Source organism: Mesoplodon mirus (genome assembly GCF_964341445.2).
Source record: "Mesoplodon mirus genome assembly, chromosome: 12".
In the NCBI taxonomy this organism is placed as follows: Eukaryota; Metazoa; Chordata; class Mammalia; order Artiodactyla; family Ziphiidae; genus Mesoplodon; species Mesoplodon mirus.
In genome coordinates, this window is record NC_138988.1 from 72,850,749 (window position 1) to 72,865,082 (window position 14,334).

General features: G+C 53.6%; 1 protein-coding gene across 1 annotated transcript in view; it reads right to left on the bottom strand.

The window, feature by feature from the left end:
* Positions 1-3,479: 3,479 nt before the first annotated feature.
* LRFN2 (leucine rich repeat and fibronectin type III domain containing 2) overlaps positions 3,480-14,334 on the bottom strand; it is a gene marked incomplete at its 3' end in the record, with an annotated part of 36,193 nt that continues 25,338 nt past the window's right edge. Inside the window, exon 2 of the mRNA XM_082638526.1 lies at positions 3,480-4,449. Within this exon, the coding sequence (XP_082494652.1) occupies positions 3,480-4,449 (970 nt within the window). The remainder of the gene's footprint in view (positions 4,450-14,334) is intronic.

Below are 14,334 nucleotides of genomic sequence, written 5' to 3' on the forward strand. Positions count from 1 at the left end.
AGCCCCTTTATTTGTAAAACTGGCATAATAATAGTTACCTTGAGAGGCTGCAGTGAGGATTCAGCGAGACATGAGACATGCGTATGAAGCAGCAACACAGGACCTGGAACTGTAGGTGCTCAGTAACCATTAGCTTCCTTCCCCTTCCAGAAGCTGTGCTTGCAAGTCAGTGGTTGTATGTGTAGAGCTGCACTGTACCAGCCCCATGTGGCTCTCAAGCACTTTAAAGGCAGCTAGTCTGAACTGAGATGTGCCATGTGAAACACACATCAGATTCCCAACACTTTGTACAAAAAAAAGAGTAAAATATCTTATTAATCATTTTATAGTGATTATACGTTGAAATGAAAATATTTGTATATATTGGGTTAAATAAACTAATTGTTAAATTAATTTCACCTGTTTCTTTATACTTGATTTAATGGGCTACTAGAAAATTTAAAATTACAGTGAGGTTCACACTTTTTTCCTCTTGGACAGTGCTGACCTAGACACTAGAGGAAGATAGGGTCAGGAAGCTGTGTTCCAGAAGCTCATTTGTTTCTCTACCGCGGGTCTGTGCTTTGGTTTGTTGTCCTGGTTGCCCAGTAAAAGACCCTTTTGAAAAAATGCCACCTTGGGCTCAAAGTGGGTGGAAGGTACTCGGGCTCCCCTAGTGGCTACGTGCGGTAGTGGCCATCCAGGGAAAAGGAGGCAGGGCTGGAAGGCGACAGGATGGAGGGATAAGGCTGTAGCCGGGGATGGACTATTCCTTCTTAGCCTGGAGCTTAATTCCAGACCCTCTACTGACCTTTACTCCAGGAGGGCGGCCCCATTCTCTCTTATTTCAGAAGGCTGCCATCTTATACGTGAACTTGGCAGGAAGCAGGCTCTCACTAGGCAGTACCAAACACAGGTGTAAGGGAAAATGCCACCTCAAAGCCACCTTCAGAAAACTACAGCGTTTCCAGAGAAATAAACAACAGACATTCACAGACACAGGAATGTTCTTTTTTTGCTCTCTCCCAAGAAGTGTGATCTGTTGTTGTTTTTAAAACTGTACATTTTACTGCATATATATATATATATATATATATATATTTTTTTTTTTTTAGCAAAAGATTGGCATTTGTATTCTGCCCACAGGGATGTCACTTTCCAAAACTCCAAGTCAGAAACCTGACAAACACAAGCGTGAGTACATACCATGTCACGACAGAGCTCGTAGCCGCTGATGAGGACAGACGGTTGATTCCCCCCCCTTCCGATGTCCACCACTTCCCCTCTGGGCATCTGAACCCAAAGGCAAAAAGAGAGGTGGTATTTGGGGTCACTTCCTCAATGGCTACATTTAGAAAGGCTTAGTGAGAAAGCGCAGAGGGAAAAAGGAGTGGAGGAAAACGGGTCCGAGAAAGAGGGAGGATGGGAGAAATTTCCTTTCAAGTCACCGAGGCTAGGGGTGCCCTCATGACTGCAGAAAGCATGTGCTCTGGCTCTCGGGCTGAACGTTAGCTTGTGGTCTCAGGAAGAGACTGGCCTGGTCTGCTAATGGCCTGGTCTGTTAATGTCCTGGTCAGGACCAGAAAGGGACTGGGGGGAGGCAGAGAGGCACCCGAAGAAAAAGAATGAAGACAGGAGAGTAGAGGGAAGGTGAGGAGGGAAAGGAGGAGGGAGAGGAAGGATGAAGGCATGGGATTTGGAGGCTCCTGGGAGGAGCCAGACGGCAGTCCTGCATAGACAGCTCCCCGCCCTCTCCCTGTGTGTTCCGGGCGGGGTTGGGGGCCACCAGCTCAGCTCCAGGTCTGAGCCCATTAGAACGTTTCAGCCCCAGATGGACTCACCTGTAGGCTGTGTAGTCAGCAAGTGGCAGAAGGAGGGAGAACAAGAGACAGAGGCTAGAGATCTATGGCGGATGCTCGGGAGAGGGAAGCATGAGGTGGGGAGAGGTAGTGCGTTGACAGTGAGGAGAGACCTGGAACACACAGGGACCAGGAGAGACAGAGATGCGGGGAAAGACCTTCAGATGCTTCCAAAGCCTTTTCTCCCCCCGCCACATCTCGTCTGCCCCCTCTGGCCACTGTCTGGGAGCGTGGGGGTCAATCCCTAGATGGAAAGGAGCCCGTGTGCCCCTCCCATCGCCATCCTGTCATTTCCATGATGGATCCTCCTCATGAGCGGCATTCATGGAAGGCATCCCCCGTGTCCCCATGTCCCACCCTGAGCCACCTTCTTCAGGAACAAACAAGGGACAGACTTTGGACATAGAAACACCCTAGCTACAGTGAAGACAGGGTAATGGATTTCAAGCACCACCCCCAGGAGGTAAGTGGCCTTGGGCCCTGCCCTGACTTGGTCACTAATGCACTATGTGACCTTGGGCAAGTCCTTTAGACCCTTGGGGGAAGGGAAGAGAGGGTTAAGGATGAGATGATCGCAAACACCTCTTCAGGCTTCAGAACCCTACAATTCATTTAGTCATGAAGAGTCCTTAGTCCTTCGAGCTGGAAGGGAATTGGAGACTTGGTATGATCGCATTATTTTATGAATTAGGAGCCTGAGGTCCAAATAGAGAAAGGGTGTTGCCCGCTGTGTTTAGCTGGTTATTTGGTGGTGGCTCTGGAACCCAAACTCAGAGCTTTGGACCCCGTGTCCAGTGCTCCTTCTGCCACCCCACTCTGCTCTCCTTAATTAAGAGAAGCCCTCTTGCCCCCGCCATGTCCATGGGGACTCCCTGTCCCAGCTTCCCCCAAAAGAGGCAAAAATCCCAAAGCAACTCCAAAAGTTAACATCCCTTATGTCCTTGTGTCTCATAAAGACCCTTCTCCCTCTCCCGCATGTAGAGTCCCGGAAGTTACCCTTCTAGTTTAAGCTGATGTGATGGGGGTTTGAGAAGCAAAGGAAGCTGGGCCAGGGATGGGGGAGGTCACTCATCCCTCCCAAGTGTGGGGACTCTTGGGAGTAATGAGGCTTCTGGGCGGGGGACTCCAGTCTTCCCCCAAACAAACGTGCAACCCAAATCATTCCCTGCTCTTCTCAATTGGCAATGATCCCCCACCACCAGGGCTGCTGGGAACCCGCTTTCGTGTGTAAACTCTCCGTTATCCGTGTCACTGAAGAGGAGGAGTCGGGGAAGTGGAAGAAAGAAATTAAGAAATAAAAACAACACCGGAACCATCAGCAATGCAAAGCCACTTGCTTATAGGCTACATTTGTGATTAGAAAGGCAGGAGCCCCGCCTTTCCAAACACTCAGGGCTTAGCCTGACATTTGAGCCATCGAGTCTGCTTTCCCTGAGCACAGCCGGATGGGCGGTGGGGGACGGGCCTGGGAAGGTGGTGTGCGTGGTGTGGTGGGGAGGGGAGGCCGTTGACAGGGAGACAAAACTGTCCCTGGATGTAAACATCACCATGGAAACGCCACAAAGACTTGTGGGTAAAGATGCTTTCCTCTTCTCTCACCCTGACAAGGTGGGAGGGAGGATGCCCACCCCCCACCCAGGCCTACACCGTGCTCTCCATCACCCACTCGGAGCTGCCAAAAGTTCCCCGAGCCCCCGCCAGGTCACTCTCCTCAAAGGGCAAGAGCATGCCGTTGACAGAGAGACTGCGCTTTGTCCAGATGTTCGAGACCCTCTGAGGGGGGCTGTAGCCACCAGGGGCGACCCCTCCCGCAGCCGCAGCCGCAAAGTCCCCCATGTCGAAGGAGTGGCTGCGTTTGGCCTTGCCCTCCACGGGCAAGGGGAGCAGGCTCCTGGCCCGGGCCGCGGGTGGCCCCAGCAGTGGCTCTCGGTCCGAGGGGTGGCCCCTGGCCGATGTCCCAGACCCTCTCCCGCCTGGAGTCCTGGAGTCCAGCAGCTCCTCCTTTCTCTGACTTTTGAGGTCCAAGGAGGCGAAGGCCCCCATCAGGCGATCAAGGTTGGGCTTGGGGCGGGGGGCAGGGGGTGGGAGCCTCCAGGGGCCCCGTCCCAGCCCTGCAGCCTCCCCGATGCCCAGGGAACTGGAGGAAGAGGAGTCACTGCCTCGGACCAGGCCAGCGCTGAAGTCCATGAGCTCGTGGCGCACCACCACCTTGGGCGGCCCAGGGGCGGGGGCCCCGCTGGGTGCGCCGCCCAGCGCGGGGGGCGGGCCCCCATTGGTCTGCGAGTGCACGTTGCTGACGGTGGCCGCCGGCTTCCCGGCGCCCTCCTGGTTGCAGACCTTGTAGCGCACCATGAGGATGACGATGAAGACCAGCAGCGTGGCCACAATAATGCCGCCGATGACGAGGATCATGGTGCCGCCCAGGATCTGGCTGTGCATGGACTGGCACTGCGTGTAGTCAGCCTTGGTGAAGAACTGGGCACAGCCCACGATGTTGGTGGCCGTGAGCGTGGTGGCCGTGTCATCCCACATGGCCAGCACGCACAGGTCGTAGCCAGTCCCTGACACCAGGTTGTTGACCACGAAGGCCTTGTTGGAGGCTGGGATCATCCTGCGGGGGGTGGGTGGGCATAGAGGGGAGGGATGGTGAGGAACAGTAGGGTGATGGGGGGACAGAGGAGAAGTAGAAAAAAGAGAGAGGGTGACAGAGACAGGAGAGATGGAGAGGGAGAGAGAGCCACCGACGCAAGGACACAGAATGGGGCAGAGCAGAAGAGGGTGACAGGTGGAGGGACAGGAAAAGGGAGAGACGGGGAGACAAAGGGGAGGGGGAGGAGGGGGACCCGGGACCCAGGTGAGAGAACAGAGACAGGGTGGGGCGAAAAGGGAAACGAGAAAGATTCCGGGGTGGAGGGTGGAAGTGCCAGAAGCAGGTACACAGAGAAAGACACCGGCGATCAGTTGCAGGGAGCAACCCAGAAGATGTGGAAATAAAAGAAGGGAATGAGATGGGGGATAGTTGACGGTAGAGACAGTGGAAATTGGTTAGAGATGCAGGTTCAGGGAAGAAAGGGGAGAGATTCAGCAGAGAGGAGAGAGGAAGCACACGGGGAGAGGCAGAGGGAGGGACAGGAGAGGCAGAGAGATTAAAGGTGTGAAGAAGCAAAAACTGAACAAAAGGGACTCCCCACCTCCCCACTTCTGCCTTGTCTGCTGCAAATAGTCCCTGGGTCTCTGGACAGTGGGGGTGAGAGTAAGGTCGGCCCCGGCCCCTCAGCACCCTCCCAGAGGCTGGGTCCACCCCTCGTCTGTCCTGCGAGATTCCTCAGCACTGACTGAGCCTTGTTCTGAGCCTGGCGCTGCACTGAGTCACAGACAAGGTCCTGTCCTCAGGGACCAACTCTAACCTCATCTCCACGTGGCTTTCTCATGCCTCAGGAGGGAGAACCTCGCTGGTGCAGACTGGGGTCTAAGCAGAAGAAAAATGGAGGTAGAAGCGGGGGGTGTTGCTTGGAGGGGAAGGGCACCGTGCAATGCTGAAGAATGGTGGGCAACTGTTTCTCAGAGGGAGGGGCTGGGTCCTCCATCACTGCCATAGCAGGCCAGGCGCATCCAAAGACACCTGGGAAAGGGTATCACTGGTCGGGGAGGCCTTGACTGGTCTCTCACCTTAAGGGAGGGTCTGAGGGGCCAGCAGTCTCCCCTCACTGGGGCCCGTCACCATAGCCTGGGCCCCTTCTGCCTGGACCTTCAGGAAGCGTGGATGCAAACTGTGATCTCTCAAGTATGATGCCTTCTGGTGGCGTCCCTAGAAATGACACCTGTCTCACCCCATAAACACTCCTGCAGAAATACCTCGGCCCGAGGTGCCACATCTCTCCCTGCAGCCTTCCCCATCTCCCTCCACTCTCAAAGAGCCCTCTGTTTTCCTGTCCCCTACTAATCCAGGGCACCATCTGTGCCTGTCAACCCCTCACACCCAGAGCCAGGCAGCTTAATTGAGATCTCAAATATGAAATACTGGAGCCTGAACACTTCCACCTGGGAACCGTGCATGGATGCTGGGACTGACAGGCAGGTATTGACAACCCGTCAGTGGGCAGCCCTGGAGGCTGCCACCTCCCTCCTCACTCTTGGCCCGCACAGCTGCTGGGGAAGCCACATGGAAGAAATTGAGTCTGCCCCCGTCCCCATCCCCAACCCATAGCTACAGTGCATGGGGCGGAAGAGGCGGGTGGAGGAGGTCAGGGCCCAGATCCAGCATGCGCCCTGCAAGCCAGCCCCTTAGGTCTATCTGTCTCACCTGGCCATCGTGGTAATGCTGTGTCCTCATGTCACAGAAGAGGAATGGCCAAGGCTCAGAGAGGCTAAGTGATTTGCCTCAGGTCACACAGCTGGGACTGCCAAGATGAGGCAGTGGGGGCTTTAACACTAGCTTCTAGATCCACAGTCTGGTCTTATGCCTTTCCACAAACTTGGACTTCCTCATCTCAGTGAAAACTGCACCTCCACCCCGGGCCTGTGGCAGGTCAGCCACCCCCTTCCCTGGAGCAATATTCAGAGCCCACTGAGGCTCACGCTTCTCCACCAGCAGGACCTCAGTTCTGCTGGGCCAACTGCTGTGCAGAGCCCAGGGCTGCACGGGCCCACTTCCTCCCCGCTCAGGGAAGTGATGTGAGTTGGAGGGGCAGGAGCTGTGCACACCCAGAACGGTGACGATAGTAGAGCAAACACTTAATGGTAAGTGTGTTCCAGGCTCTGTTTTTGGTGTCCTACTTCTATCAACTCAGCCCTACGGCAACTCTCTGAAGCAGCCACTGTCATGACCCTTGTTCTGCAGAGGTATTAAGCAGATGTAACATGGCAGAGCTGGCATTCATTCCCAGGCAGTCTGGCTCCTGTCCACTCTGACCCGCCTTGTTCCGCCACCTCTCTGGGTCGTGAGCGATGGAAGAGCATATCTATGGAGGAGGGGACGGGCTGGCTGCTTTACTGAACACTTGGTATGTGACAAGGGTTTCCACATTCAATATTGCATTTAAACTTCACCACAATCCCAGGACACAGGAGATGGACTCTGAGCCCAGAAATCATCTCAGTGTTTAGCCGTCTTATCCTGGGAAGCAGACCCCACTATTACTACTACAAACAGTTTAACACTAGCAAATGTTTACAGCTGACAGCAGAGGTTTAAGAAGAAATCACACGGGAGTGTACTGGTTATTCTGCTATTGACTCTCAGGTCTGTCTTCCCTTTCACCTGCCCTCCCATGGACAATGAGGAACTACATTTCCCAGGCTCCCTTGCCTGTTCCCAGGCTCCTTTGCCTCCTAGGTAGAGCTGGCCACTGGAGGCCCCAGAGGAAGACTGGAGGGTGGGAGGAGGGGAGAAACCAGGTATTTCTTCCTTTTTCTGCTTTAAGTGGTGTCTCCCTCTCAGCTCCTAAGCCTCCTCTGTGATCCCAGCTCCAGGGGCTCTACCTCCTGCCAGAGAGACCTGGATCTTAGGCTCTGATCAAACCATCTCCTCCGTTACCTCCATCCTTGGGCGGGGTGGGTGGTGGCAGTGGCTTCCTGCTGTAGCTAATCTCTGTGATGCTGACCTCTCAACAATCCCATCACCTTTACCCAACCCCAGTACTGAATTCCCTCTTCTATCTGGAGTGTTCTTTGGTTTTTTTTCTCCTTACTGAATCCTAGGTGACACAAGGACATATAATTTACACAAGAAGGAAAAACTTATTTTTTCCTTGCACTTTGGGAAAAAAATATCATTACTTGATGTCAGCAGTAGCACATCTTATCTAGTAGAACCCCAGCTGGAGGAAGCACTTTGCCACCTTCTCGGAGTCACTCATCACTCTCCAAATCTACCACCTTACGTCTTTGTGTAGGGCAGCCCCTCTTCCTAGAAACCACTTATCTTTCTCCACCTGGTGACCTCATCCTTTGAGGCCTGACTCAACATCACCTCTGACCCAACCTCTGCTCTCTGCTCCCACAGCCCCCCTGCCTTCCTCTGCTAGAGCCCTTCTCGGTGGATGCCTGTGTCTCCCCGGAGGACATGGGCTGTGTCTTCACCTTTGCATCTCTGTTGCCAGTCATCATATCTGGCCTTGCGTCACTGCTGGGTAAATATTTACCCTATAGTTGAGCAGTGAATGAAAGACTGCTTTGTTAAATATTAAGGCCTGTACAAATGTCAGGGATTCTTAGTTAAATACGATAGCTGGTGACCCTTAGACACTGCCTGGTCCTGAGGATCTCTCGGGAGAGGCGTTTTCTACATCTCTGAAGCACACCCCTGACAACCTTTATGGACTTGCATGTAGATAGCGTTGGGGTGTGTGAGAGCAGATGAATGTGCGTGCATGTGTGTGAAACGACGTGTGGGGGGCATGTCTGCGTGTCTATCATTTGAGAGCCGGCTGCGTGGGTATATGTGAGCATGTGTGTGTGTGCGTGTGTGTGTGTGCGTATAGGTGTTCACTTATATATAGTACACAAAGGTCCTAGTTCCAGACAATGGTGGTCACTGCGCTGTCCCTCTTCCACCCAGCCCCCCAGAGGCTCCACATGTCCCCTAACACTCCTGAGGGGACATCCCTTGTAACCCCTCCCAGAGACACTTGCAGACCAAGTTTGCTGTTTCCTAACTGCTGCCATTAAAGCTACTATTTGGGGCATCTGGGAACGGAGATGGGAGAGGTTCTTAGAGTCTCCACCTGGGCCTAAGGGCAAAGCCTATGAGCTGACCACCGAAGTCTACTGTCCCCCTTTCGTGGGCTCAGTCCAGACCGCACTCCCCAGCCAACTGTGCACTTAGTGATGTCCAGGTGGTGAGTTCTGGCCAATGGAATATGATGGCAGCAATGTGTGCACCTCTGCGCCAGGCCTTACAAGAGCGGGAGTACTTGCCCGACTCTCCTTCCCCTCTGCTGGCTGGACCCTGGGTGCAGTGACCAGCCTTGGCCAGGCAGATGACAACAAGGCCCACCCGAGGGATGCTGGAGACCGGGTGCCTGAGTCTCCACGTGAGGAAGGCCTCCTGATTAAGCCGGTAAACCGCCCTGGACTCTCAGGAGAGCGAGAAATCAAATTCTGCTGTGTCTGAGCCTTTATGCATTTGCGTCCATTTGCTGTAGTCGTTGGCCTCTCCTGGCTAATCCAGGCCCCTGCAGATAGGATGAGGTGAACTTGAGGAGTCTGTTATGTGTAAGTGTGACAGAGAAAAAGAGGCGTGAGTGTGTGTGTGGGTGACTGAAGAGGTGCGTGTGTCTTTGTGTAAGAGGAAGAAGTCGGTGCTGGTGTCTACACAAGAAATGCGATTCTTGCCTTCCTGGACTTGTCAGCAAACGCCACCTCTTTTACCTCCAGCCTCCATCCCCCTCAGCTCCCAGCAGCACCACTTTCAGGTACCCTCCTCCTCCCCTCCCCCACGGATGATGCGCTGGCTGCCTGCTGAGCCCCAGCACTAATTTGGAGACGCCATGTCAAGCTGCCCTCACTCCACTTCCCTGGCTGTGCACCCTCATTACTGGCTCTTCACAGAATCACCAGCCTGCCAACCTCTCTGGCCGGCCATGACATCTCAGGGCACATAAAAGGGACTCATTAAACCAAGGCAAGCAGCCTGGCTCCCCAGCCTCTCCTACCTGCCAGCCCCAAAGGGGCCTGTTTGCTTTCCTGCACAACTGCAAGGGAGCTGAGGAGACGTGGCTGGTTCTATCTGGCGTACGATTCATTGAGTGCGTACTACAAGCCCGGCACTTGACAGGCTGGGTCTCTGATTCTGCACACTGACTCTATGAGGTAGGAATAATTATCCCCACACTACAGATGAAGAAACTGAGGCTCAGGCAGATCGGTCACCTGCTCAAGGTCACACAGCTGGAAGGCGGCTGAGCCAGTGTTGTTAGCCAGGGCTTTCAGGCCACCAAGCATGGTCTTCCCTATACTGTATTACCGTGAACTGAACTGAGCAGCATCAGATCGTAGCAGGAAGCAAGTCTTAGAGTCAGGGTAACTGTTTGACAGCAATTAAAAACCCAAAACAGAAACATATATTACTACAAAGGCAGCTAACATTTATTGAACACACTATATGTCAAGCAGTGTTCTGAGTACTCTACCTGTATTAACTAATTTAATCCTCACAGCAACTCTATGAGGGAGGTACTATTATTATCCCCATTTTACAGAAGAAGAAATCAAGGCTCAGAGAAGTTAAGTGATTTGCCCAAGGTCTCGTAGAGAGAATGTTTGTGCCTAGCCAAGATTTGAAGCCAGCACTGTCACATTATTTCAATAAATGCTCTTGATAACCCTGGGAAGTACCTTTCGGAATTATGCTCCCCATTTTAGAGACAGGTATTAACTGAATTACCCCCTATAGCTAATTAGGGGTAGAGATGAGAGTCCCATGAGGGTTGTTTTGCTACTTCTGAATGCTCATGGGAAGTCTGAAGGAAGTGAGGGAGCTATGTGGATGTCTGTGGGCAGTTTTCCCACGGAGGAAGCTGCCAGTGCAATGGCCCTGAGGCAGGAGCCATGAGGAGGCCGGTATGACAGAAACAGAGTGAGGGAAAGGGAGAGTGGTAGGAAATGAAGTCACCAAGGTAGTAGCCGGGAGCCAGGTTCTAGAGGCCTTGCAAACACATTGTGTCTTGTGTGCCAACTCTGAGGATTTGCTGGGTGCCAGTTTGGAGAAGGATTCTGAGGCTGTGTTCAAACTCAGTGGGACAGAGTGCTATGGATCTGGAAGAATCTGTTTTGTATTTGTTGTTTCTAGTCTCAGGATCAGAGAGCCGTTAGAGAGAAGTATGGGAAATACCGGTACAAGTGGTAGAATCCCCTCTTCTGGTTTTGGTGCCAGAGGCTGGACTTCCCTGAATGCACGGCCCTGAGTGATAACAGGGGAAGGCCCATGGCTGCTCTTTAGAGCAGGATTACCATAGAGCTGGCGTGACTCAGTGAGGGCTCCAAGAATCCGGAGCCTCTCATTAACTTCTGAGACAGGCCAGGGGCCCGGGGCCAGGCTCTGTCGCTGCCCTACTGCCTGTGCCCCTCCTGAGAACATGGGGCTCCCTTGGGTGCCCTGAGACACTCTGTCTTATTGGCGATGACTTTGCCCCATCAGCAAGTAAAGGAGGCACATTCAACGTGACTGAGATTCTAAGGCAGAGAACCCCAATATCCATCCCTACAGCCCTCAGAACAGCAAGCAGGCTGGGGATCAAAACTCTTGGTTGCATTGGCCTCTGGATGAACCCTCTTGCTCCCCTCCCCCCACCTCTCCTCTACCAGCAGCCAGAGGGATCCTGTTAAAACCCAGATCAGACCAAGTCCTTCCTCTGCTCAATGCCCCCAGTGAAGCCTGTCTCACGTAGTCAAAGTCCTGACGTGGCCCCCAGACCCCTTGTGACCTGCCTCTCACCCCTCCAAGTTCCTCTCCTCCTACTTACCCTGCTCACTCTGCACCAGTCACCTGGCCTCCCTGCTGTTCCTCAGGGTGTTGCCAAGGGTGCTCCTGCCACAGGGCCTTTGCACCACCTGTTGCCCTTGCCTGGATGCTCTTTCTGCAGATGTCCATATGCTCTCTGCCTCACCTCTTTCAATTCTGCTCCAACGTCACCTCCTCTGACCGTCCCGTTTAGCACTGAGGGCTTCCCCCGTCTTTACCTTGACCCCCCAGCCCCTTACTCTGTTCCATCTTTTCCCATTACACTTTTATTGCCTGACAGACACTATCATTTGCTTATTTACTAGGCCTCCCGTTAATTCTCACTCTCTCTCTCCTTCCACTCCTAAGAGCAGGCTTTTTTGTCTGCTTTGTTCCCTGATGTTTCCCCAGCCTTTAGAACAACACTCGGCACATAGTAGGCCCTCAAAAACATTCTGTAAGGCAGGTGAATGAAATGAATGTCCTGTACCGGCACTGTCCAATAGTAGCCATACGTGGCCTTTTAAATTGAACTTCAAACTAATTAAATTTAAATGAAATTAAAAACTCAGTTCCTCAGTCACGTTAGGCACACTTCAAGGGCTCAGTAGTCACATGTGGCCAGCGGCTGCCACACTGGACAGTGCAGCTGGGGGACAGCCCACCATCTCAGAGTTCTACTGGCCGGGGCTCTTGTTATGCCCTCTGGCAGGTGGTAGGAATCCTGCCATTTCCTATGTGATTCCTGGCACCCCAAACAGATGGGCCAGGCCGGGGAGGCTTGTCCAGCTCCGGGACAGCTCCCGCACCAGGACAATTGGTCTTGAAGTCTTCGGTCCGGACCCCTGTGCTCTCTATCTTCCCAGGCGTTCTCTCCATGATGCTGGACACCTTCATCCCTTCTTTTTGGTTCTTCCAGCTTCCCTCAACTCCTGGGGCCTCCAAGTTCAGTGGGGTCTCTCTGGGGCTCCCCCAGGCCTGACTCAAGCTCGTCTGCCCCCCATGAGTGCTCTGACTCTCCACCTCCCACTCAGCCTGTGGTCCAGCCCCTTCCCAAGACTCTGTCCTGTGGCAGTACCACCTCCCTTTACCCACGGTCCAAAGGCTGGGCTAGCCCTGGGCCTAACTGAGGCTTCGGGCCCCTCTGGTCCTCCGTTGCTATACCCTGTTCCTGCTTTTCCACTTCCCATCTACTAGTTACCCTTGTACTTCTGTTGTGTTAAGTCTCTATTAAGAAAACTCCCTGATAAATCCAATCACCATGATGAATGTCACCCCTCTCAGGAACAGTGACCATTAGAAAGAGAGGCGGCAGAGGGCAGTGGTGAGGAGCACAGAGTCTCGAGCTACACTGCTGGGGTCAAACGCTGGGTCTGCCTCTTCCTAGCAGTAATCACTTACTGTGGGCCATTCCTTTACCTGTCTGTGCCTTAGTTTCCTAGAAATATCCTATTTCTGGAAAAAATGGGGCATTTATAATCTCTGCTCTATAGGGTTATTATGAGATTTGAATGACTCATGACTCATAAGGAACCCAGGTCAGTGTCTGGCACACAGTAAACTCCACTGGAGGGTTGGTTATATAAAGGGTGGGTGATGCTGAACTAAAAGTAATGTATCTCTGATAGTGGACATCCAGGCCTCGAGGGTCTGTGGCTGGCAAATCTCATGCAAGCTAGACCCTGGGAGATGTGAGCAGCACCTGGATCCTGGCTGGGCTGATAGGAGACATCGTGGCTTCAACATTCACTGCAGCAGGACATGTTCCCCACTGCGTGTGGCCCCAAAAGTCTTTTTCAGAAGAAACGTGGTGACAGTGTTAGTCCAGCCGTGGCTGAGTGAATGAAGGGATTACTGGAAATTCAGCCAAGCCCCAGCAGGCTGCCTCTCCACTCATCTCCCCAGAGTAAGGGCTTACCTGGTGACAGGTGAGAATCTGACCTGGGGAGGCCCTGCCTTTGCTCCCTGACTCGGGAAATGTGACAGATCAAGTTGCCTGGCAAGGGTTTGGGAAATCGCCAGCCCCCATGTTTGGCTGGGACGACAGTACCAGGAGTAAGTTCCATCCTGTTCCATGGTGCTCCTTCATCAAGGGGATAAAGCCCGGAGTGAGAGTGTGAGCCTGGGACTGGACCACCAGGGTTCAAAGCCCAGTGCCATCGCTTACTGGCTGTGTGACCTTGGGCAAGCCACTTAACCTCTCTGTAAAGGGGGACAGATGATAGGGCCTCCCTCACAGAGTTGCTCTGAGGACGAAATGAGTCAGTGCCTGTAATCTAAACCATGCCTGGTCCATCGCGAGCTTAGCATATGTAGTGATTCTGACGGAGGGAGTCATCTGGCCCCAACAGGGATGGAGATGAATACCGCAGCATGAGGTTAGATTAAATATGGGCTAGTGAGGCAGGTACACAGCTCAGCTCCTGGGCCAGCCAGCTGAGCTCTGGCAGCCTGTCTCTTCCGCTGGCCCCAGCCTGCCCTCCAGCCTAGCACTTCTCTGGCTGACCCACCAAGATGATGCCGGCTCTTTCTAGTTCTCCTTGTGCCATCTCCACTCGCAGACCACAGGAAAGCCGGGTTGAGGGGGCCCATCGACCTCCTGGCTGTCAGCACTCCACTCACACACTTCCAGGGACACGCCAGGCAGCCCCCCATCCCCCAGCTTCGCGCATCTCCGAGCTGCTCAGAATCCCTGCTCACATTGCTATGGTCTGACGGCTGCTGCTTGGTCCCACTGGCCCCAACTCAACCCCACAGAGACACCCGGGACAAGGCATTTCTTTCTTGAACACATTTCAGCGCTTCCCAAATTGTGCACCAGCTCCCTCACCACCGCCCCCCCCTTGAGTTTCCACTTCTCCAGAGTGAACATTTCCATTCCTTCCCACCATCTTTTCGGGACACGCTTTCCAGCTTGCCTCGTAGCGGCCCCTCACCGATCACACGCCAATCTGTCTTTGGCCCTCCTCTGTGTGTATGGGGGTGGTGGGCGGGGTCTGAACCAGAGAACAGAGTCACGTTCCCCCAACCAGACATCCTGCTTTTCCTGAGGCC